The sequence below is a fragment of the Pantherophis guttatus genome, chromosome 1, assembly GCF_059756535.1.
Source record: "Pantherophis guttatus breed Tessera chromosome 1, ASM5975653v1, whole genome shotgun sequence".
Taxonomy (NCBI): domain Eukaryota; kingdom Metazoa; phylum Chordata; class Lepidosauria; order Squamata; family Colubridae; genus Pantherophis; species Pantherophis guttatus.
Window position 1 is genome coordinate 288143099 of NC_142063.1, and position 26107 is coordinate 288169205.

At 35.7% G+C, this 26107-nt stretch overlaps 1 protein-coding gene across 1 annotated transcript in view; it reads left to right on the forward strand.

The window, feature by feature from the left end:
• Window positions 1-26107, forward strand: part of DNAH8 (dynein axonemal heavy chain 8) — a 133090-nt gene that overhangs the window by 38361 nt on the left and 68622 nt on the right. The window contains exons 27-45 of the mRNA XM_034428025.2: window positions 287-483; window positions 1563-1689; window positions 2613-2848; window positions 2947-3051; window positions 3465-3578; window positions 4885-4947; window positions 6971-7071; window positions 9188-9325; window positions 9760-10000; window positions 12355-12554; window positions 15721-15874; window positions 15999-16162; window positions 16951-17053; window positions 17288-17392; window positions 18502-18663; window positions 19556-19780; window positions 21623-21795; window positions 22015-22193; window positions 25237-25424. Coding sequence (XP_034283916.2) covers window positions 287-483; window positions 1563-1689; window positions 2613-2848; window positions 2947-3051; window positions 3465-3578; window positions 4885-4947; window positions 6971-7071; window positions 9188-9325; window positions 9760-10000; window positions 12355-12554; window positions 15721-15874; window positions 15999-16162; window positions 16951-17053; window positions 17288-17392; window positions 18502-18663; window positions 19556-19780; window positions 21623-21795; window positions 22015-22193; window positions 25237-25424 — 2975 coding nt within the window. The remainder of the gene's footprint in view (window positions 1-286; window positions 484-1562; window positions 1690-2612; window positions 2849-2946; window positions 3052-3464; window positions 3579-4884; window positions 4948-6970; window positions 7072-9187; window positions 9326-9759; window positions 10001-12354; window positions 12555-15720; window positions 15875-15998; window positions 16163-16950; window positions 17054-17287; window positions 17393-18501; window positions 18664-19555; window positions 19781-21622; window positions 21796-22014; window positions 22194-25236; window positions 25425-26107) is intronic.

Sequence of the window (26107 nt, forward strand, 5' to 3'; positions counted from 1 at the left end):
AAAAATATAAGACAGGATCTTATTTTCAGGGAAACACAGTACTGTATATGTTTATATTTCATATTTTATATTTTTACTTTTGTGGGTTTTTTATCAAAATGTGATGCGAATGTACCATGCTACAAATAAATAAATTCTATTGCAGTCAAGAAAATATAAACTTTCTTGAAGATATACATAATTAACATAATTGCTGATTTTTAAAATGTATATCTATATCTACATCTATATCTATATATAGATAAGGAATGTGAAATTTTTATGCGGTACGTTAAATTTTTTTCAGAAACACTGGAGGAGCAATTTCCTGCTAGAAAGCTGAGAAATTTTTATCCTGGTGTGGCAGAACATAAGGATATATCCAAATTAGTTCTGCTTCTATCCTCAGCAGTAAACTCTGTAAGGAAAGCTGCAAGTGAAGCATTGCAAGACTTTCAAAAGTATAAAGCCCTGTGGACAGAAGATAGGGATGCTAAAGTTCAGGTAACGCCCACTTTGGAATCTTTGCTATGATTTGAAAGTTCTGTGAAAGATAAATAACATAGTTATAACATAAGGAAAATGCAAAGCAGTTGCAAATCAGCATTTTCAGCCTTAGTAGTGAGCTTGCTATCCAATAATAGCAATAGCACTTAGACTTATATACTGCTTCACAGTGCTTTACAGCCCTCTCTAAGTGGTTTACAGAGTCAGCATATTGCCCCCAACAATCTGGGTCCTCATTCTTCCGACCAGGGAAGGATGGAAGGCTGAGTCAACCTTGAGCCTGGTGAGCTTCGAACTGCCAAATTGCAGGCAGCCGGCAGGCAGCAGAAGTAGCCTGCAGTACCTGAATTCTAACCACTGCGCCACAACGGCTCATGTGGCCCCACGGTAATGGTCTGTTACACTAAAGGAATTACAAATGTTTGAGGCCTACTTAGAATCAGTTCTCAACAAATTGACATAATTCATTCAGTCATTCATTAAGGATATACCTCTCCCAGTGTTGTTTTTCCATCTTTTTGAAAGCCAGATTTGTCATTTCTTTGACATCCGATGTACATATAGCATCTACTGGGGAAGAAGGAAAGAGTAGAACATTTTTGATGCAACTAATGGGAAAGACAATCAGTCATTGAGTAATAATAATACTGTTTCATCTAGTCTCATAAGGATTCTGAGATGGGGGCTGGCATCAACCCTCTTAAGGTATTCTGATACAGTCAGAATCCCTTTGTAACATTCAGAATCCCTAACAAAGTCAAAGAACCAGCTTTGCCAACTGATGTAGGGCTGCACTGCATTATAGTACAGAGCAAGAGACCAGGTCTTCATCAGCCAAAAAGAAGTTCCTGGATATTCTGGGAATGGGTAGTTAGTGGGAGACATTGTCACAAGGAAGACAATGGAGAAGAGGATAGGAATATATCCACAGCCACAAGCAAATCTATTGTTTATGGTTTACCTACTATAGCAATTCAAAGTATGTGACCTAGTAGAATGGACCAGAATTGAAATGATATGGTACCTAAATTAATCCTAATTAAATAAAAAATATTAATGATTGCAATTCCTCACAGCAATTTTTGGCCAATAACCCGTCTCTGACTGAGATCCGATCAGAAATTCTTCATTATGCTACCTTTGAACAGGAAATAGAAGATCTAAAACCAACAGTTTCTGTTGGCCCCATTGAACTCAATACAGGTATGAAATGGAGGCTGCAATATTTGGAAAAGCATCTAACAATTAGAAGACAGAAATATTTGCATAGATAAAATTAACAAAAAAGGTGCAATAGTATATATCTTTAAATAATATACCTTTGTTGATTTTATGTGAATAGCTGTATCAATATAAATTTGTCCAATTTATAATTTAAAAAAAGAGAAAAGACAATAATTAATGAAAAGTTGGGCACAGCGATGTTAATAGAAATTGACTAAAATATAAAAATTATACTTTTAATCTGACCAGCAATAGTTTTCCTGACAAATCTCTTTTTTAAAAATGAAATCAATAAAAATATCAAAAATAGCAATAAATATGATAAATATCGCAAAGAAAAAGATTAAAATGTGGCATAAATGGTCTTTAAAACACTATACAGAAATTATCTTCCATGAATTCCAGTCATCTTAGAAAGGGGATCAGTTTTGCATGTATAATTCCCAATCTCTCTCTAAATCTTTGTGCATCATGACAACTAACATATGATTGTGCAGAATGTATATCTGCTATTCCAAACAATTAGAGGGAGGAGCCTATGGACTTAGCTTGCTCTTTCAAGTTTGACAAACCACTGCTGAGAATGTAACAACTGAGCACAGAGACTTAACTATATATTTTAAAATCTTTTGAATTTGAAAATTTAGGATTTTCAACTAATATTTCTTAACATTTAGTCTTTTGGGGCAAAAATATTTCAGGGATTTGATGTTCAAACAATAGAAAACCAAAACTCTTTATGCATGCAAAACTAGTGACACAACTATTTCAGGCCCAGATGATATGTTGTAAATTTTCTAACAGTACACTTCTATTTTAGAGCAGTTTGAACAATTCATTTAAGAATGAGGCATTCACACATCAATAGCTTGGCAATATGCAGTATGACAATTTTTCAACAGGGCCGATGAAATTAGCTCTTTCAATTGAAGCAAAAGCATGGAAAATGTTGCTCTGTCGCTATTTAAATGAAGAATACAAGAAAAAAATGCAAGACATGATAAGTTTTATAACGGAGTATCTGAAAAAATTATCTCGACCAATTCGAGATTTGGATGATGTCCGTTTTGCTATGGAAGCTCTGTCTAATATACGTGATAAAGAAATAGAAATGGATATGATAATGGGGCCCATTGAGGTAAGTTTCTTAAAAGCAAGAATATAATTGAAACAAGTTTTTTTAAAAAAACAAGGGTGCTCAAAAGTGTAAATTGTGTGATACTGATTTTGTTTTAGGAGGCCTACACAATTTTATATAGATTTGAAGTTGAAGTAACAAAGGAAGAATCAGAAGGTGTTGATACGTTACGATACTCTTTTAATAAGCTTCAAAGCAAAGCAGTAAGTATATTAAAATAGCCTATTATATAACAATAGTTTATGAATATAAATTCACAATATACAAAATAAATGAAATTGTTCTATAATGGCAATAGTCCTGGTATATGGATCTCTACAAAATTCCAAGATTCTTTATTCCTTCAGGAATGTATATAATAGCCATCATAGATTTGCCCAAATCTATATCTTAACTTCATAGCCTCAGGGTTTCATTCCATTTATATAATCCTCCAAGATTTTCAGTTTAAACTTTTTTTTTTCATTCCCAAATCCCTTATTTTCCTCAAATCCTGCCAATCGGTATATACTGGATCATTTCTGTTCCCACAATTCTATAGATTTGGGGACACATATATAAAACTATAATAATAACTATTTTGCATTCTTATTACAGATATTTATTTCTATTTCAGGCTAGTGTTCAGGATGAACTAATTCAAGTCCAGCCCAAGTTTAAGGGTCAGCTTCTGGAGGCAGTTGAGGTTTTCCGTGAAGATGTGTCAGGTTATGAAGTAGCATATGAGACGGTAACTTGATTTAAATGGGGGTTGTGAAGAAACTACAGCTGGTTGTTTTAACCAAAAAATATTTATGTCTAGAGATTTAAAATACTAAATTATTAATGCTTGAAGTCTAATTACTTTAAAGGCTAGAACTCAACCCTATAGATTGAAGAAAACTTAATCCAACAATAATAATTTACTGAGTTATTAATAATTCCAACAATTTACTGTGGCCTAACTGAAATAACAAGCAGCAATATAAAAAGATTCATTAAAAATGTAAACGTTAAATATTTCTGGGCTTAAAAGAAATTTTGAGGACCAAAGCTGTTAAGGTCAACTATAGAGAGCTGTAAATCAGAAATATTCATTACCATAACAAAGGACAAGAGACATCTGTTCTTCCCAGTCCAGAGTGGGAAGATCTTACGTCTTAATAGGTAGCATGGGTGGAAGGAAGATACCGCAAAATTGCTTTTGCTTCCACTATAAATATGGATTGGATGTCAGTCTTGGCAATTGTTAGATTTATTCATAGCCACTAGCATTTCTAGTTTTTGCAATAAATAAAGATAGTTTATCAATGTTTATCCTTGAATCACTGTCTTGCAAAACTTGTGGTGTCAGTGTTGGCTGGATTAAAAACTGACATGAATGAAGTAATCCAATTAAAAAAGAAAAGCTTTTGATATTGCTGTTTCACAAACATGGAATAAATATGTAAGGAAAATAATTATACCTAGTAGAGCGCCGAGGTGGCACAGTGGTTAGAGTGCAGTACTGCAGCTACTTCAGCTGACTAGTTTGCTAGTTCAGCAAATCAGCGGATCAAATCTCACCGGCTCAAGGTTGACTCAGCCTTCCATCCTTCCGAGGTGGGTAAAATGAGGACCCAGATTGTTGGGGGCAATATGCTATTTAGTATACTGTCTTTGGTGTAAACCGCCCAGAGTCCTCAGAGAGTGGGCGGCATAGAAATATGACTAATAAAATAATAAATAAATAAATAGAACTTTGAAGTACTACTTCAAATTTAATTCTCAAACTGTACTTTAGAACATGATATACTGTACAACCTGTACCGTTTCTGTCAAACATTCTTTAAAGTAGCTACAGCCTTTCTCCAGATCACTTAATTGCTTTGAAGAATTAAATCCAATGTGCCACACAGTTGTAACAACTACACAAATAATATAAAGCATGATGGCCTATAATATTAAATTTTCACACCCTAGTAATTGTATGATGTCTCTGTTGAAAGAATGTGAGAACAGAACATAGGATTTAATCTTATCAGATAACTAGTTTTGATACATTTTGTGTATTTTAGGAAGGACCAATGGTTCCAAATACACCACCTCAAGAAGCTAGCAATAGATTACAGATATTTCAGGTAAAATGTTATTAAATTGAGTAGCAAGATACCTATTAGTTCTCTCAAAAGGAAATTATTTCAATTTATATTCTATTGAATGTTGCTTTTGAAAACTCTGTTTTATCTTGGAAGCTATAAAAATTATTAATACACTTTTTAAATAAAAGATAACATTTTGTGCAGCTGAATTGAGAACCTTGAGAATATTTTGTATTGTGTATTCTGAAATTACAATAAAGTTAGTTGATTTTTTTGTGTCTGATTTGTTCCATTTGAGCAGTTACAAACCAAATAGATATATCTCCATTTAATAAAAATATTGCAACAAATCTGACAGTTAATACATGAGTAGAATTATTGTTAAACAATAATGGAATGGAATGGAATAATGGAATATTTTATTTTCCATTTATTCCATTGTCTATTATTCAGTCATATTTCTTGATACTTTGTTTTCTATTGTAATAATTTTGCAGCTCATCTTTTACATGGCATTTGGAGAGCCATTGGGCTAGCCTGAATCTTGCATAGCTATTTAACTTTGTGAAGTATAAGATCTTCTACTGAACAACAAGATAACGAAATAGATATAGAGGTTTGGGTATAATTTCATAGAGGGTATAGAGTATGCTGTTTTCTCTTTTTATGTATACATGTATTCAGGCATATATACAATGTTTCATCCTTCTTATTCTCATTCACCAAATACTACAGCATAGGCTAGTTTGCAGTATTATACAATTAAAGTCTTACAATGGATTGTAAAGATCAACTAGTCCAATCCTTACTAGAGTATTCCTGACAGATGGCTACCCAGATTCTGTTTATACAGAATTTTCAGTCTTAAATGCACCATGGAATATCTGATGAGATTAATGCAATCTCACATGTTACATGGGAAACTGTTTTTCAAGTCCCATTCTTGTAGCTGCTCAGTGGAAGATGGGCAGAATTGGAGGGAGTTGGAGTGTGGCTGAATTGGTATATTGAGGGTGTGCTCAGTGGTGGGATTCAAGTAATTTAACAACCGGTTCTCTGCCCTAATGATTTCTTCCAACAACCAGTTTGCCAAACTGCTCAGAAAGTTAACAACCGGTTCTCCCGAAGTGGTGCGAACTGGCTGAATCCCACCACTGGGTATGCTACATGTGAGAATTACTGGTGATAAGTAGGTATATACAATGGTTGCGAATATGCATATGGTGGCAGGACTAGTCAATCCTATCTATTCTCACAAAGTAAAGAGGTGTCATGGAATGTCCAGCTAGAATGGGGGGAAGGAGTGAAGAGTCTGACAAGCTTCCTACAGGGCAGGAAGTGATGCAGACCTGACACTCCCCCCCCCAATTCCTGAAGTCTTTATCTGGCTGTTCCCAAGAACAGGCATAAGGAACCAGAATGGCATTGTGAACTGATCAGAGTTGCTTCTTTATTGTTGCTAATTTATGTACAAGAATCTCACCAGACTCACTGCATTGTCTTGGGAACAGCCAGATAAGGATTTCAGGGATTTTGTTTGTTTGTTTATTTGTGTGTGTGTGTGTGTGTGAGAGAGAGAGAGAGAGAGACAGAGAGACAGAGGTTGGTGACACTTCCTACTGTGCAAAGAGTCTAAGCTCACCAGCCTCTTCACACACACACACACACACACACACACACAATAGCTGGAGATTCCACCCTGGGGTATCAGGTCTGGTTAGAAGTTGGTGGAAAATCACTAGGGAATTCCCTAGACTAGATAGGAACATAAAAACCTGCTTGGAGAAGGCAGTAATAAATCACTTAAGGAACACTGCCAAGTAAATGTCATGGCTGTGTCCATGTAGTCAACAGGAACTGAGATTATGCTTATTTGATTGCATATACATTTGCATAAGGCAATATGTAGATGTGTATAAGAGTGTGTGAGTAGCCCCATCTATTTTTCATTTGGTTCTGCACACCACTGACATTTAAGTATCAAAATATTAGCCCCCAAAAAGAAAAAAATATTTGTGAATGATCTAAACTCTTAATTCCTATGTATTCTTTTATTTATTAGGCCAACTTTGATGAGCTCTGGAGGAAGTTTATTACATATTCATCTGGTGAACAGCTATTTGGATTGCCTGTCACAGACTATGAAGTTTTGCATAAAATCAGGTGATTGTGGAAAACTGCTGGAATAGTTAAGGTTTTATTAAGATTGGAAAAAAGACATTTGCACAAAATTGTAGCTACTATAGTGTAGTTTATACTGGAGCCCCAATATAGTTTTCAAAACTGTGCTTGTCCCAAATGTAACAAAACAAAATAGAATCATAAAGTTGATGAAAAAAAATCAGTAAGGAGGATTAAGGGACCAACTGTGTGGTAAGAATAAATATGGCAGCAGAATAAAAAAAAACCCTGATGAATATCTGTGATAAGAGAAAACAAGTGTTAAGGGATACATTGATAACTAAGTAGGAAAAGCATGCAAAGCATAGTATGTAACCTCTTAGCAGTGATGTTTCCCTAGGTCAATATTTTTCAACCTCAGCAAATTTAAAATGTGTGGACCTCAATTCCTCAGGCCATACATCTTAAGGTTATTGAAGTTGAGAAACACTGAACTAGGTTACATGATTAATGTACATGAAGGGAAACATAAGAAAAGACCAGTTGGTAAAATTCTGAGCCCCTATCCAACTTCTTCTCCAATATTTTTTCTGAAATTTTTCCTTACAGTCATTGGTTGCATCCAACCAAATTTCAAGCAGTGTCTTTCTTTTATTGCCTTCTTTTCCAAAAGTTTCATCCCATTCTGGTTAGTTTTCATACAGTTTTTTTTATTATTTTTTTTATTTAATTTATATGCCGCCCTTCTCCGGAGACTCAGGGCGGCTTACAATGCACTAAGCAATAGCTTTCATTCTTTTGTATATTTATACAAAGTCAGCTTATTGCCCCCACAACTGGGTCCTCAATTTACCTACCTTAGAAAGGATGGAAGGCTGAGTCAACCTTGAGCCTTGGCGAGATTCGAACCTGCAGTAATTGCAGGCAGCTGGTCTTAATAACCATCTTAATAACAGGGTGCCTTAGACCACTGTACTACCAAGGCTCTTTGATAATGGACAGATAGATGTCAGACTTGGCCAAGAACAATGTAGAACAATCCAGTTGGAGTTCTTTATATGCTTATATACAATGGACAGAATCTTGCCCTTATTACTCTTACCGTATTGGATAAACCTTTGCAGATTCTAGGGAGTGGCTACCTCTTCCTCTTTCTCCTTCAGCTCTGAACTGTGCTGCCTCTTGTCTCATCTTCCTCCTTCCTGGGAAACTGCCACTTCATTTTAGTCCATTACACCAGCTCCATGTGCATAGGCATAACCTCTCATAATAGGATGGACAGCAAGAGTCTAAAGCTTTTTTATTCAAATTTTTCCAACATTCCCTTTTTTTGGAATAGTAAAAATAGGCTATAGAGAACTATTACTTAACTGGAATTCCATCCGAAATGCTAGAAATAAAGTCAAATTGAAAGATTGAGATAGGTTTATGTTCTGTGAAGTGGGCTTTTATCTTTCCCTATGCTTCTCTTTGATATATAGCATATTCTCCCTTCCTTCCTTCCTTCCTTCCTTCCTTCCTTCCTTCCTTCCTTCCTTCCTTCCTTCCTTCCTTCCTTCCTTCTTTCCACTAGAATCTCAGTAGCATGTAGTCTGAGTTCTCCAGGTTTGTGATCTCAGATGTAGTTGATATGAATGCCAGCTAGAATAACTTATTGTGTTTTGGGGAAATCAAGAACAATTTACTTATCAAATTTATATGGCCTCCTATCTCACAAGGAGTGTCTCTGGGCAGTGTATAACAAACAAACAAACAAACCAGAAAAGTATATTAAGAACAATCATTATAAAAGTATAAAATAATAGAGACTACAAGGTCATAAAAGGGAAGATTTTAGTTTTATCACAGGGCATTGACTAAACCTCAGTTCAGATCCTTATTCAGCCATGATGCTCTACTAGGGTTTTAGCATGTCTCAACCTAACCCCTCTCAAAATCTTCTTATGCTATGAAATGTGTCCAGAAATTTAGTTAAGCACATCTACAAAATCCTGAATTTGAATCAGTAATGATTTATTATTTAGACTTTTATGCCACACTTCCTAAGATTACAATTTCCGAATTGCCTATACTTTTCTAATCACATTGTGGTATAAGCAGAAAGAATGCTATCATAATAATTTTACTATAATTAATCTTGTCCCTTTTTCTCCTACAGGAAAGAGTTGAGTTTGCTTCAGAAATTATATGGTTTGTATGATACCGTGATGAACAATATAAGTGGCTATTATGAAATTCTTTGGGGAGATGTTGATATTGAAAAAATCAATGCTGAACTTTTGGAGTTTCAAAACAGGTGAGATTGCTTCCTATATAAACATCTGTACTCAACTTCTTTAACTTTAACACTATTTTCTGATAATTCTATATCCTATCCCACAATAGATTTATTCATGTCAAAGGCTAACATTGGAACCACTCATGGAATCCCTTCTGAGGTTCTCTAAATAAAGCAACATATAGTTCAAATTGAGGGAAATTGCCTATTTGAAAAGGAAGAGTAGCATGCAGTCACTGAGATAGTGACAGCTGTTGTTGCTGTATACATTTGTGTAGGCTAAATCTGCCCTCCTTTAAGAGGCAATGCACAAAGCTGTAATTTTTAAGGAGTGCTTTTAGATTATTTCATACGGGATTTCATTTTTGTTCAGATAGTTGCCCCGCTTTTCTCTTCATTCTTCCTTTTTTCTTTTAGAATAGTATTTTTATTACTTTTTTTTCCAATGAAAGATGCCGTAAGCTACCTAAAGGGCTTAAAGACTGGCAAGCATATTTAGATCTTAAAAAACGAATAGATGATTTCAGTGAGTCTTGTCCACTGCTGGAAATGATGACCAACAAGGCTATGAAACTTAGACACTGGAACCGGATTTCTGAAACAACTGGGCACCCATTTGATGTGGAATCTGATTCCTTTTGCCTTCGGAATATCATGGAAGCACCACTTCTCAAGCATAAGGATGATATTGAGGTAGCCTTTCCTATTGCTGCATTTTATATTTCACATCAGGAAACATACTGTTAATGCTTTTATCTGCTGGGTTTTTTTTTACAATGGGTGATTTTAATATTTTTCAGCATTTTTATGTTGTAAGCTGCTCAGAGTTATTGGATATAAGATGGGCAGCAAACAAAATTTATAAATAAATACACAGAGAGAGAGAGAGAGACAGAGACAGAGACAGAGAGACAGAGAGAGACAGAGACAGAGACAGAGACACACACACAGAGAGAGAGAGACACACACAAACATACACTAAACTCAAAAATTTCTGAGTGTGTATAGGAGGAGTAGAATAATACATAATATACTTGTGCATTATCCTAATAGGAAATAAGTTATAATGGAGATTTTTTCCATTTAAACATTTATAAGTGTCCTTATACATTATATATTTTAATATTTGAACCCAGTGATTGATTTGTCCTACCAAAAACATGTGAACTCATAAAATGACATATTTTTTAAGCATAATATTTTCCTGTACTGATAGAATGAATGGGACTGTCAGATAGAATGGTCTTGTTTTTTTGCACTTTTGCTGTGAGTCACTGGAACTGTTGATATTGTATCTTACATTATTATAATATCCAAATGATTGAGCTTAATGCAAAAAAGACTTCAATAACAACAGGAAGTAAAACTGTCACTATTGTTAGTACAACAAAAAAGGCAAAAAATGAAGGCAAAAATGTTGAGCAGAAGGATTTTCTTGAAACTCACTTCCTGCCTCAATGAAGCCCATATTTTAGGGTGTAATGTTAATGCTTTAAGTTCTCCTAAGAACTTAACTATATCAACATGTCAAGTTTTTCTACGTGCATGTTTTGTGCAAATTTCCATGTTATATGCTCATCATTTCTACTTTTTTAAACATTGTTACATTTGTTTATAACAATATTTTCAACTCAAAGGCTATTGATAAGTCAAAATTACTTAGTGGGATGAGTGGTACTTCAGTTTGATAAATAATAAAATGCCTCAAATCCCCTAATACTTGATAGGACAGCCAGTTTGTTGTAGTAGCTAAGGCACCAGACTAGAACCCAGGAGAGGTGAATTCTAGTCTTGCCTTAGCTACAAAACCAACTGAGCCAGTCTCTCTCTCTCTCAGCCCTAGAAAGCAGGCAATGGCAATCACTAATGAAATCTTGCCAAGAAAACTACACAAACTAGACCAGGTAGTTGCCGTGGGTCAACAATGATTCAAAGGCACAAAAAATAAAAACAAAATATTTTGATAGAAAATACATAACAGACAACATGACATCCAGTCCCATCAACCAAAGTCTGATTGCTCAAAGTATAAGAGATATATCACAATTAACATTGTTCCTACTGTAAACCACTTTGTGGGACTAATAGACAGCATGTAAATATTCTTTAAATTGACACATTAAAAATAAGTATTTAGAAATTGTCATATTTGTCATTAAAAACACCACATTTGAATGATTGCTTGATATTCAAAAATTCTCTTCTATGGTTTTGGTTTCATTAAGCAGTCAATTAATACTTTACCAGACATAGTTAAGAGTTTCTGAGGTAAATCACAAAATTCGCCTTGATTAGACTTGAAATTTTAATGCACAGTATGTTTTCTTAAATTATTCTACAGGTATAGTAAAGTTTAGTAAAGTATTTTTCTTTTTACTAAAATAGAAATATATTACTTTTTAAAGCAGTCTAAAACAATAACATAAGACTGCATACTTGGATTAACATGAAGATATCACCACTTTTACTCCTCAGTTGTAAACTACCCATATGTCAAGGATCTTATACATTCCTGAGAAAGTTTATTACTTATTTGTCAAATTTAGGTACTACACATTTTATTCTCAGAGTAACTCTATATAGTGATATAGGTAAAATGATCCTCTTCACCTCAGGAATGTCTGTGTAGTATTTTTTTTTTTTTTTTACAATTGACCTTCACTTTCTAGAGATCAGGTTGTCTGAAGTGTACAAACTCAATTTATGGCTTCAGCATCCTTCCTTTTATTGGCTTTTCTTGTTTTTATTGACCTGAGGTTACCAGGTGTCAAGCAGAGAATGGAGTGAATATGGAATGTTAGCTTCTCCCCCATCCCCAAGTGCTTCTTGGTGTTTTCATTGGCCTATATAAGCAAGTGATTATTTTCCTAGGGATACCTCTTTAGTTAATTGATATTTTCCTCCAGTTAAAGATGGTGCTTCTTCTGTCACAGCATGACGTATTTTCATGAAACAAGGTTTAGTTTTTTGCCATGTGTTTATAAATTGCTTTAAAGATATATGCACTCGTGTTTTGCATAATTTAAGGGTATATCTTTTCGGGACAGGACATCTGTATATCTGCTATTAAAGAGAAGGATATTGAAGCTAAGCTGGCGCAAGTAGTGGAAAGCTGGGCATATCAAGTCTTGAGCTTTTCAGCATTCAAAGGACGAGGAGAACTCCTTCTCAAGGGAACCGAATCTTCTGAAATTATCACAATGATGGAGGACAGCTTAATGGTCCTGGGTTCTCTGCTGAGTAACAGGTAATCATGAAAATTTTAATCATTTCTACTGATATGTTTTCATTATTGAAGAACTGCCTCTTGTTTACAAGATAGGAAGGCTGGCACAGTCGACATTAGCCATACTGATTATTTGTTTAGAAAATGAGGAAAGGGAGGCTGGATTTAATCTTGCATCTTTGCAAACAGATGCTCAGGTGCCATCAAAACTGACAGAAATTACTGCAGAGTTACCAAAGGCACGTGCCTCTCCAATCTAACAAAGACACTGTCAGAGTGTGTTGCTGCGTGAGGTTTTGTAAAGCAAAGGATAACATCTAGCAAAACAACCCTTGCATTCAGGCAAATTTGTACTTTTTAATTAGTGTTGATACTGTATCAGAGCTATATTACAAATATACCCCTCTATAATTCTGTGATGTAGTTAGCTGGGCAAGGCAACTCTGCAACTTTTCCCAGTTTCTCTGATGAGAGATATAAAAGACAGCATGTGATCAAGCTGGTGAAAATATGTATGGAGGAAGTGATTAGAATGGAATGGAAAAGAATATTATTTTTATATAATAAGAAACATTATAGATAATATTATCATATTATCTTTGCATCTAAGGTTAAGATCAGGGTTAGGTTTATTTGGAGACATGGCCAAAATTAATGCTATGGATAAATTCCTAAAGGCTTATTAAAGAAACCAACATTGACATATTTTCGTTCGGATTTGTTTGTGGACATCAGTAAAATACAGCAGAAAACCCCATTCCTAATGAAAATAAATCTATGGTTAGGGTTAGGTCTATTTGGAGTCATGCCCAAAAACTAACTCTGTGAATAGATTTTTGGTGGTTTTCTAAAGAAAGAGACATTGTTTGGAGTTCATTGTGGACAACAGTAAAATACATGGGAAAATCCCATTGCCAAAGAAAATGAATCAAGGAATAGGGTTAGGGTTTGGATTAGGTTTACTTGGAGACATGCCCAAAAACTAATGCTATGGATAGATTCTTAGAGGTTTATTAAACATTGACATCTTTTCGTTCAGAGTTGTTTGTGGACAACAGTAAAATACATGGAAAAATCCCAATTCCAATGAAAATGAATCTAGGGTTAGGGTTAGGTTAGGTCTACTTGAAGTCATGGCCAAAATCTTAATGCTAGGGATAGATTATTATTAGTTTTCTAAGGAATGTGACATTGACAGCTTTTCATTCAGAGTTATTTGTTGATCACAGTAAAATACATGGGAAAATCCCATTTGAATGAAAATGAATCTAGGGTTAGGTTAGGTCTACTTGGAGTCATGGCCAAACACTAATGCTAAGGATAGCAGTTTTCTAAGGAAAGCGATGTTGACAGCTTTTCATTTGGAGTTGTTAGTAGAACACAGTAACCTCTGGTCTGTATGCAGATTCATCACCATCTCAAATGAGACCAATGGCTGATGTATCATCTGCAAACTTCAGTACTTTGGTTAGATGAAAAGTAACAGAAGATGGAATATGAAGCTGTATTCCTTAGATAACAGCATTTCTGACTATTAAAGGCCTGGCAACCCCCAAGTTTCATTTATTTCTCCCATTCTAGCTATGACTATTATAGAGCAGAAGTTATTTGACATTATGCATCCTACTAACAGTATTATACTAAAATAGTTTTGTATTTGTGTACTTCAGAGTTCTTTAGTTGAATTGTATTAACAGAAGCATTTTGTGGAAAGATCCCTGCCATAACCAAAGGATTTTTCCAGAAAGTCTTTTATTGCCATGAAACGATGAAAACTGATCACCAAGTGTTCTAACTATTGTTCCTTGGTTTTGACTATGATGGCATAGGTTTTGATTTTTTTGCTTCTATTAAGTTTTAATCATCCGATTGTTCCTTATAGCAGAGATGAAATTCGCAGTCTACATGGGAACTCTCAAATGCATGCCTGACACAAAGGAAAGATTGCCATAGCTTTTACTCATATTATTTTACAGTGCTGGGAAAAAAAGGGTCATGGCATTCAGCCAATTTGGTCTGTGTGAAATGAACAACTTTGTAACACATAAAATCTACACAGTAACTGTAAAGAACAGCTTGTCCTTCATTTGCCAGGGTGATGATGTCTTTGGATTTCAGAGTTGCCTACTGCTGCATAGCTGTCTGAGGAAACAATCACTGCTTCCTCTGTTATATAATACAATTGGTCTGCTTCCAATACCATGTTCTCCCTTCCATTTTGGCAACAGCTCTACATATGTGAAGACAAAAGAAGTTCACAACAGCTAGACATTTTCAACCAAATGAATGAAGCTGTGCTTTCTGGAGCATTCTACTTTCCATTCTATATTATAAGCAATGGACAAATTGCTTATCATGGGATTTCATCACCACAAAGGTGCTTTTTCAAAAGGCAACTGGACTTTGTTTTTACTTGAAGACATTTTGCTTTTCATCTTCAGAAAAAAAAAACCTACCTTTGGGACAACCATGACCTGGATGACTGAGAATCTCCATAGGTGGCAGGGATGAAATGCTCCCGGTTCGGACCAGATTACCCGATCTGGTAGTGATTGCAGCGGGTGGTTCGGAGAACTGGTAGCAAAAATCCCTGCCCCCCCCATGCCCAGCTGAGTCACGTGATCATCAGAGGCTTTTTTTTTCATTTAAAAGCATTTTTTCTACAACCTGTTCAGCCGAAAAAACGCTTTTAAAAGGAAAAAAAACAAGCCTCTGATGATCGCGTGGCTCAACTGGGATCGTCAGAGGCTTCTAAAAGCACTTTTTTCTGCAACTTCTTCAGCCAAAGAGGTTGTAGGGAAAAAAATGTCTTTAAAAGCCTCTGGCAATTCCAGCTGAGGTGCCTGATCGTCTCTTAAAGTTGTAGGAAAAATGCTTTTAAAAGTAAAAAAAAAAAAAAGTTGGCTACGCCCAACCAGTCACATTACCACCCCCACCCCCCACCAAGCCATGCCCACAGAACTGGTAGTAACAAATTTTACATTTCACCACTGATAGATGGGATTTCATCATTAATACTGTTAGCTTTAGGGCCAATTATTTGTTTATGTATTATTAAGAATGCACTGCCCTTCTCTCTTGTTCTCTTTTGTGCAGATTTCATATTTCTCCCTTACTGTCAGAGGCTAAAACAATTATTAATTGAGAAACATAAATCCTGAAATTATTCTTTGCCTCCTCTTTTTAGATACAATGCACCATTTAAAAAAGATATTCAAAACTGGGTGTTCAAACTCAGCACCTCCAGTGATATAATTGAAGAATGGTTGATTGTACAAAACCTCTGGGTTTACCTTGAAGCTGTTTTTGTAGGTGGGGATATCGCCAAGCAGTTACCACAGGTAAATCAGTAGGTAAATCAGCTACTGCTGAACTGTGCAAATATTTAAGTGTAAATGTATCTAGCCTGGACTTAAGAATGACCTCTGAGTCTCATTCAAGTGTATATGGATTTATTCTATTTAGGAAGCAAAACGTTTTCAAAACATTGATAAATCATGGATAAAAATAATGCAGCGAGCACATGAAAATCCCAATGTAGTTAGCTGTTGTGTTGGAGATGAAACTATGGGACAACTTTTACCCCATTTACATGAACAATTGGAAGTATGCCAGAAGTCACTTACAGGGTAAAAAAATTACTAATAACTTTTTCAACGCTGCAAAAAAGGTGGCTTGAGATAAAGTAATGTTTTATTACCGTAATTTAACACTGCATTTTTATTTTATTAATCTGCCTCTTATTCTAGCAACATTCTGGATTACATTTTTAGAAGAGAATTTTAAGAATATTGTTATTTAAAGAGAGAATTTTAACATTTTAGATTAATATGTAGCATGCATAGCTAATTGTAAATTTATGGATTTAGATTTGTGGATGTAATTTCTCTAATCTTGGATATTTCTTTTCATTTTTTTAAATGTTCAAAAAGTAATTAAGAGTAGTTGCAAAATAAAATAGCATTGTTACATTTATCTCTTGGAAGTAAAAGTTTTGCATATTCAATTCACTGGTAATATTTAAAGGGAGCAAAAAGAATAAAATAGCACTAGATTTATAGCACCAAACTCAGGGTTCCCCTCATTTGCACTTCATTTTTAAGTTGTGTTTGATTTTCTGGTGCAAATTGTGTTTGAAGATGCTGAAGCAAAATGAAGCAGACATCCAATTGTATTACATCCAATTGAAAAAAGAAAGTGACATGAGGATTACAGGAAAAATGCAATAAAGAAATTTGAATAGGGAAAACAAGAAGAACATTGCTCTTGGAGTTCAGTGGCAGCTTCACACAGTTGAAAAATTCAGCTGAAAGCTCAAAATATTTGTATGTACATTTATCAGTCTTGGCTGATAAAACACATTCATAAAAGAGGAGAATGATTGTTTTTCTGAAATATTCTTCTTTTCTTACTAAAGGTATTTGGAAAAAAAAAGATTGCTGTTTCCTAGATTCTTTTTTATTTCTGATCCTGCCCTTCTGGAGATACTTGGACAGGCTAGTGATTCTCACACTATTCAGGTAGGTTACAAGTGTTATGTAGATTTGTACTTATATATATGGATGGATAATTATTTATCATATTATAATTCCTCAATGAATATTGAATTATGTCAGAATAGTTATCAGAACAAACTACTTATATTACGATTCTTCAGTTCTATATTTTTTTCCTCTAACATGTGATCTTATTTATAAGAATGGCTAATTTAAATGATAATTATATTGTTGTAATTGGTCTTATTTTTCTTTTAGCCACATCTCCCTGGTTTATCCGACAATATAAATGAAGTGGAATTTCACCCAAAGGATTATGATCGCATTATGACAGTTGTATCAAGAGAAGGAGAAAAAATTCCTGTAACATTTTACATTGTTAAATTAGTATAATTTTAATTTTAAAAATAGTTATTTTATACTCCAAAATTCTCCTGAATTAAAAAGAAACTCATGTTGCTTGGCACAAACCAATATAAAAAAAAAATCTTATTAAATTATCTTAGCTATAAATAATCTCCTTTCCACCACAAATTTGCCAAAGCATGATTTAAATTTTATTGAAAATGTGGAATTTAATGTTTTAAAGTTATTTAACTATCTTTTAATGACTGTCATTCAGATGGTATGAAGTAGAACTGTGGTATTCATAGTTTCTATTATGTTATTTGTTGTATGTTAATTAATTTTATAACATGTTCTTTAATGGAATGTTTCTTAAACATTTTCTTTCAAAACCCCTTCAACTTTTAAAAATTATGGTGGACCCCAAAAGAGCTTTGAACGATATATTTATCTGTGTTTACTGTATTAAAAATTGAATTAATCCATTCATTGCTGAATATACCACAATTCACAATTTAATATTGAATTATTTTTCAACATAGGATAGCAGATAACTTTGATTTTGCAGAGCCCTCACTTTAAGAAACACTGTTTTAATAAATATTAAGCTTTGAGATAACCTTGTTTTAGTAATCCATAACTAAGAGCAGAAGATAGTATTCTCTGACATTGTTAGACAACATACATATCTAATGTTTAAAACTATAGCAGTTTTTCAATAAATTATATTGACTTGTGACGTTCCTGCTATTTGAAAGAAATAAGCAAATCCACCTCAATGTGATATCCTCCAGACATGTATACTCTATATTTTTCACAATGTTCCCTAAGAATTCTGGTAATCGTAGTGCAAGACATCTGGAGAGTATGAGAACAGAAAAGAATCAAATAGATTGAAATTTATAGTCATTAAAAAAAAGCAGTCTTCTTGCTTTCAATTTCTTTTATGTACTTAATATTTCTCTGTGGTGGCATACATACTCAATAGCAGGTCAGAATTTTTTAATACTATATTTTGTTGAATAAAAATAACCATATTTGTTGAATGTGTTATGATCTGATATGCACATAATGCTAAGTCATATAGGTAGTATTACATATGTGTTATGTGTTACATATTATTTCAGTTGGACACCCCAGTAAATGCAAAAGGACCCGTAGAGCTTTGGCTACTGGATCTATTGAAAATGCAACAGTCTTCATTACATTGTGTAATTCGGGCTGCATTTTATCAGATTAGCGATCCAGGCTATCAACTGCTAAATTTCCTATATCATTTTCCAGCGCAGGTGAGAAATTTGAAAAACAGTTGGTGTTCAAACACAAGCATGCAAAGAGGCTGAATTTGTATGCCAATAATCAATAAAAAGCTTGGAAAAATTTACATTATTTTGTGAACTGTAACTTTGCCTTTTGTGACAATAAATGTAGCAAGTAATTAATAGCGTACAGATCTATTTGTTTTTGTGTGAACATTACAACTGCTTAATGCTAATTGAGCAAATTTGGACTCTCTTTTATTGATTGATTTAGACAGTAGCTTGTTTTAGATTTGTATAAAGTGAATATGCAACAGTGACAATTTGGGAAAAAAAGATAAAAGGGATGAAAGAAGAGACAAAAATACTTATGTGCAGTAATCATGCAATGTGACATGGTGGCTGCTTTAATTATATATACAAGTCATCAGTTTTAGAAATGGGAGGTTCCCACATGTCCCCATAATTTCAGAGGTTCTCAGACAAGATGAAATCACTAAATGTCTCAACAGTTCTTTCTTTAGGTTATCCTCACATCCAGAGGAGATAAAATAAGAACCAATTAGAGTTTGTTCACCATATGTTGCCTACATTGATGAAAGATGGAAACCACCTCACAGAAGCTCTTTATTAAGCTTCCCACTTGCTTCCTAAACCCTTTCCCTTAGAGTGCTCCTTATTCGTTATCTCTGTGGCAATAAAGCAAAAGAAGGTTCAGGTTTTGTTCTGAGTATCTTTGAAGACGTTCTGATTGTTCACCCTGCATAAAAGGCAAAGTCTATAATGAAGCCCAATTTATTAGCTGTTCAAATTGATCACCCTAAATTAGAATTTAAAACGGGAAGTTGTTGAAGTATTTATCATTCATTGAAATGAACTATAAATATTCCTGTACACATTTTATAATTTGTTTAAATTATAGGTAGGATTGCTGGGAATTCAGATGCTATGGACCCATGATTCAGAAGAAGCATTAACGAATGCAAAAGATGATCGGAAAATTATGTCAGTGACCAATCAGAAATTTCTGGATATTCTAAATACTCTTATTAGCCAAACTACTCATGACCTTTCCAAGTTTGACCGAGTGAAATTTGAAACTCTTATCACCATTCATGTGCATCAGCGTGATATCTTTGATGACCTGGTAATATGGAAATATTAATGCTTGAGATGTTAATGTACATATAAAATTGTTCAAATTATGTTACGCTGGTACTGTTCTTGGGTATAGCAATAGCACTTAAGTGGTATATAAGCCTAAATACTATTGGTATTGCTATAGTGATTTACAGAAATCTCTGGGCGGCTTATAATGTCAGCATATAGCCCCCAAAAATCTGGATCCTCATTTTAGTGACCTCAGAAGGATGGAAAGCTGAGTCAATCTTGAGGCCATTGGGTTCAAACTCCAGACTGTGGGCATAGTTTGCCTGCGATACTGTTTAGTTTAGTTTAGTTTATTTGATTTGTATACCGCCCTACTCCCGAAGGACTCAGAGCAGTGAACAGCCAAACAATAAAATACATAGATACAAAAAATTTAAAAACCAGATAAAATCAAATTAAATCATTTTGGCCCAGACAGATTAAAACACCACAATAATTTAAAAACAGATTAAAATTTACATATTTAAAAAAGGGAAGAGATTAGGCCAAGCCCGCCTGATGGAATAAAAAGGTCTTCACAGCGCGGCGGAAGGTGCGCAGATCTGGGATCCTCCGTATCTCTGGGGGGAGCTCATTCCAGACGGTAGGTGCCCCCACAGAGAAGGCTCTCCCCCTAGGGGTCGCCAGCCAACACTGTTTGGCTGACGGCACGCGGAGGAGTCCCTCTCTATGAGAGCGTACTGGCCGGTGGGAGGCTATTGGTGGTAGTAGGTGGTCCCGTAAATAACCAGGCCCTAAGCCATGGAGCGCTTTAAAGGTGGTAACCAAAACCTTGAAGCACACCCGGAAGACCACCGGGAGCCAGTGCAGCTCGCGCAGGACAGGTGTTACATGGGAGCGCCATGTCGCTCCCATTACCACCCGCGCGGCCGCACTCTGCGCCAGTTGGAGCCTCCGGGTGCTCCTCAAGGGGAGCCCCATGTAGAGAGCATTGCAATAGTCCAGGCGGGAGGTGACGAGGGCATGAGTGACCGTGCGTAACGAGTCCCGATCCAGAAAGGGACGCAACTGGCGAATCAGGCGAACCTGATGAAAAATCCTCCCAGTCACGGCCGTCAAGTGCTCTTCTAAAGACAGCCGTGAATCCAGGAGGATGTCCAAGTTGCGAGCCCTCTCCGTGGGGGGCAATGATTTGCCCCCAATAGTCAGTGATGGCGTCAACTGACTATATCGGGACGTCGGAAACCACAGCCACTCGGTCTTGGATGGGTTGAGCCTGAGCCTGTTCCTCCCCATCCAGATCCATACGGCCTCCAGGCACCAGGACATCACTTCAAGGGCATCGTTGGGGTGATCCTGTACTGTACTTTAACCACTCCACTACCAGTGCTCTATAATCATGAAACTGTGCAGGGCATCAGGATGGGATTGAACACTGGGGATTGAGTGGGGAAATTGTACCCTCCAGCGATGGTCATCACCATCTGCACCATGCACACAATTCTAGTTCTGAATATTTAAAGACAAAATTAATGAATTTGCATATTTTAGCTGAAATTCTGCAGAAATGTCTAGTAGCAATTGGCAAGCAATTCAGTGATGGACTTCTGTAAGTGAGGTCTCATCTTCAGAAGAAAGGCTGGAAAATGGGCATATCAAATGTTCCGCAACATTCCTACTTAAAAGTGAGAAAGAGAACAAAATAACAAAGCAAGTAAATCCAAACATTAAACGTGTTAATTTGGGATAATATTAATTGCAGAGTAAGTTGGCAGGGGCACTAACTAAACAAATATTTTATCGTTCCATCCCTGAAATTCATCATGCAACTAATGTTTCTGTGCAGTTATATAATTCAGGCTCCTTTTCTCTTTTGAAGGTTAAAATGCATATAAAATCAGTGACTGATTTTGAATGGTTAAAGCAGTGCAGATTCTATTTCAAGGAAGATCTTGATCAGACATTGGTGTCTATTACTGATGTTGATTTTGTTTATCAAAATGAATTTCTGGGATGCACAGATCGTCTCGTCATTACCCCTTTAACAGACAGGTGTGAATAATTTATTTATATTTAAGTCTGATGGAGTATTAGTGTTGCCAACTGGAGCACACTATTTTCTCCCTGCAACTTCTAACTAATTTAAAGAAGGGACTGCATTAAATTCTATACTTTACCACTTTTTCACTCTATTTGTTAAAAGGTTTGTAAACTCAACATTTTTAAAGAATCATATGTGTGTACAAATATATGCTAAATTTATCTTTACAGATGTTATATTACATTAGCTCAAGCTTTGGGAATGAACATGGGAGGAGCCCCAGCGGGACCTGCAGGGACTGGTAAAACAGAAACAACCAAGGACATGGGGAAAGCACTGGGGAAATACGTAGTAGTATTTAATTGTTCAGATCAAATGGATTTCAGAGGATTGGGACGAATTTTCAAAGGTAAGATTTGGCTTATTAGATGGGTTAAGTCAGGGGTGTCAAACTTTTTCTAGTTTTCAGTTGTTTTAAATATATTTGAATGCAAATTAAATGCATTGCTTCCTAAATAGGTGCTACAAACTCAAGTGATGGAAACTTGACATTTGTATTGCATCATCACGATACAATAAATAATAAATATTGTTATGATCTATTTCTTGTATTTGCATTCCAACATTATCAGCAAGTTCATAAATCACAGGATTTGCACTGCAACATCACTAGACACATTTTGTCACTTGCTCCGTTTTTACACCACCCGCAATTCTAAATATTGCCCCGTATCTTCTCACTTCTTTCTTCTCCCCTACATATAAGAATTACGATGTATTCACCACAAAAGATAGTGAAGCTACTGTAATGGAGGGTCTTTGATCTCCTGATTCTGGCACTGAAACTGCACAGTCTCTCCCTATATCTTCTCAATCTCAGTCAAAGCCATAAGCATGATAATCTTCATTGGCTAAACCTATGTGTGCAGTTTTAATAAGTCTATGAGCATAGACTTCTTACAGTAGCTCATGTTTCATAAGTTGGTTTTGGGTGAAAACTAAGTGAGCCTCCTTTAAGGGTGAAGAATAATTAAAGCCTTGTCTAAAGGAGAGAAGAGGAAAGGGAAAAAGAAAAAAGAAAAGAAAAGAAATATTGGTAGAGCACATGCTTTGAAAAAAGGAAGTCTCAGATTCAATCCTTGGCATTTCTAAGTACTGGAAAACCTGGAGAATTTGTAATGTAATATCCATAATCATGGGTTGAAGTTACTCTATACAAGGAAGGTTCTGCATTTCTAAGTTTTGCTTAATGAAGAATTCTTTCCTGACAGCAATGAAATTGAAGTTAAGTTGGATTTATTTTTGAGTAAATATTGTCAAATAACATTGGGTTGTTAATACCAGATTAAACTAGAAATACAGAATCAAAAATAGTTTTCATGGAAGACCTAGAGAAATGTAATCATATATATTAAATAAGATACAGCTGAATGCAACAGAAAATTAAAATCTATTGGGAGATTATGATCCTGCACTTTATAGTTGTAAGCAGTATCTTTTTTATAATTAGAATTTTAACACTTTAGTTATTATCATGATTGAAATAACTTCAGAAATGTACAATGCCCACAATTCAGTAGTGGGTTCCACTTACCTTCACTACCTGTTCAAAATCGGAAGCGTGTGTATGCGTGGGGCGCTTCTGCGCATGCGGAAAACCTGCGCATGCACAGAGCGTCTGTGATGACATCCAGGCGGGTGGGCGGAGCCTCCCGCCTCCGCCACTACCAGTTTGCCCGAACCAGGGTGAACCGGTAGAAAACCACTACTGCCACAATTGATATTTCATGCATAAAAGAGAATTTTATAGTACCAACCATTTTAAAAAGTCATTTTAGCTGTAGACTCTACAGAAAAGAATTTCAGATTAGATTAGAGGCAAAGGTTTACTGATTAAGTGACACAGTACCATGATCAGAAATTCCTGGTCTGCAACCTATATATCTATCTAGGAGTCAATACCTTTAAAATCTATGATCATTTTGAATTAATATTATTGCAGGTTGTTAGCTTTTCCATACAGACCAGACAGGAATCATGACTAGATGAACTACCGTATTTTTCGGAGTATAAAATGCACCTTTCCCCCCCCCCAAAAGGGGGTGAAAATTTAGGTGCATCTTATACACCGAATGTAGCCCCGCCCATCCACTGGCCCCCACCCTTTGGCCTCTGCCTTGCAGCAGTTACCTCCTTGCAAGCAAACAGCAAGAAAAACCAGTTCCTTTCAGCTTCAGCACAGCCTAATTAGCACAAGTTGATTGGATCGGCCTCCCGACTCTCAGCTGATTTGCTCTCAGCTGTTTTGCGCAGGGCTTTGCTGCTTGCTGCAAAGAGGTAAATTGCTGGAGCAGATTTTTTTTTTTCCTTGTGCTAATCAAGCTATGCTGAAAACGAAAATGAAAGTAAAGCAGGCTATTTGCTGTTTGCTGCAATGAGGCAAAATTACTCAGAGGCAGAGGGAGATTTCTTTTTCTTCTTTTCCTCACCAAAAAAGGTAGGTGCGTCTTATACTCCGGTGTGTCTTATACTCCAAAAAATATGGTAACTCTACTTTTATTGTAAAGCTTCATTAACGGAAGCTTGAAAGTCTGATACTGGAAATTCCCCAATGGCTCTTTTACAGCCTGATACTGTATATTAGGGAGGTTTATTTCTGAAATTTCTCTGCCTATTATGCAGTATGCAGCCTATGCCATCTCTTAATTTATCATTCCTGAGGCAGCATCTCTTCCCCCCTCCCATCTTCCAAGGTTATTCCCACATACCATTACACAAGATTAGATATTCAAATTCAATGTGTACACTAGCTTGATTGCAAACAAAATTCCTCAGCTAGTATTATCTTTGAGTGTTAACACTCTCCAGCAGAGGCAGAGAGATAAGTAATCTCTCATCTCTCCTAATTTTACTAGAGATGCAATCTAGCTCTACACAAATTGTTTCTCTGTGAACTGTAATCCTATATCGTTAGGTTCCAGCTAGCATGGAAGTCATTGCATAGCGATGTATGCTGTCTGCTCTGGACAGTTGTACTGTAAATGCAGAAACAGATTATTCACAAGTCAGCAGCCTAACTAAAAGAGGGAAAGGTTTGTCACTGTAGCTCTGAATGGGGCTAATAGAGAATCTTATCATAGATCTTTCCCTTTACATCTTTTTCAGATGTTTTTCAATGTTTGTGATACGTTGCCTGTGCAATATTATGCTTGATTTAGTAGTATTGCTTCCAAACGCTATTGAATGGCATCCAACATTTACCTTACTAATGGGTGACAGTACCAGATGATTTGCTTTTTTATGATATTATAATATCCAGGTTCAGACACTTCATATTTCTTTCTGGGTATGATTCGAGGAAAAGAGATGTTGCCCCAATATGGTAAGAATGTGAAAACATTAATTTCAGGAAAGTTGTAATCTGTTTAAAAATAAATCATTTCCTATTTCAGGTCTTGCACAATCTGGCTCCTGGGGATGTTTTGATGAATTTAACAGAATTGAATTACCCGTCTTGTCAGTAGCAGCTCAACAAATTTACATCATTTTGACAGCAAGAAAAGAAAGGAAAAAGCAGTTCATATTTTCGGATGGAGATATAGTGGACTTAAACCCTGAGTTTGGAATTTTTCTGACAATGGTAAGTTTATTGTGATGAGAGTGTAGAGGTTCTTTTTAATTATTGATGAGAGAAAATCAATCATACATTTGTTATACAACTTACTTGAAGATAAATTCACGTTTCATTAATTACCGTATTTTTCAGAGTATAAGATGCACTTTTTATTCCCTAAAAAGAGGCTGAAAATCTGGGTGCGTCTTTTACTCTGAATGTAGCTATTTCGAAGCTAACAAGGCCCTAGCAATCTTCCACACGCTTTGCCTGCTCCCTCCGACTCTCAGCTGTGTTTTAGAAGCTTTTTTTTCAGCCCTAACGAGGTGCTAGCGAGTGAAGCGATCTCAGTGCTTTGCCTGCTTTTCTCATTGTTGCTCCCTGTCAGCTGTGCTTTAGAAGCTGTTTTTTATCCCCAAGCAGGGGTAAAAAGCACGCACACTCAAAACCAGCAAACTAATGTGCTGAAGCTGACCAGACTAAGGACGCTAGTCAGATGAATACCCGGTAGGCAGTTTTTTTTCTCCCTATTTTCCTCACCAAAAACTAAGCTGTGTCTTATACTCCGGTGCATCTTATACTCAGAAAAATACAGTATTTTGCCTATCCTAGCAATATATTTACAAGCTGTTAAATTTATAGCTATTGCACATTTTATTCCTCAAATAAAACTGATTGATTTCATGCCATCAAGACATTGTTGACTCTTA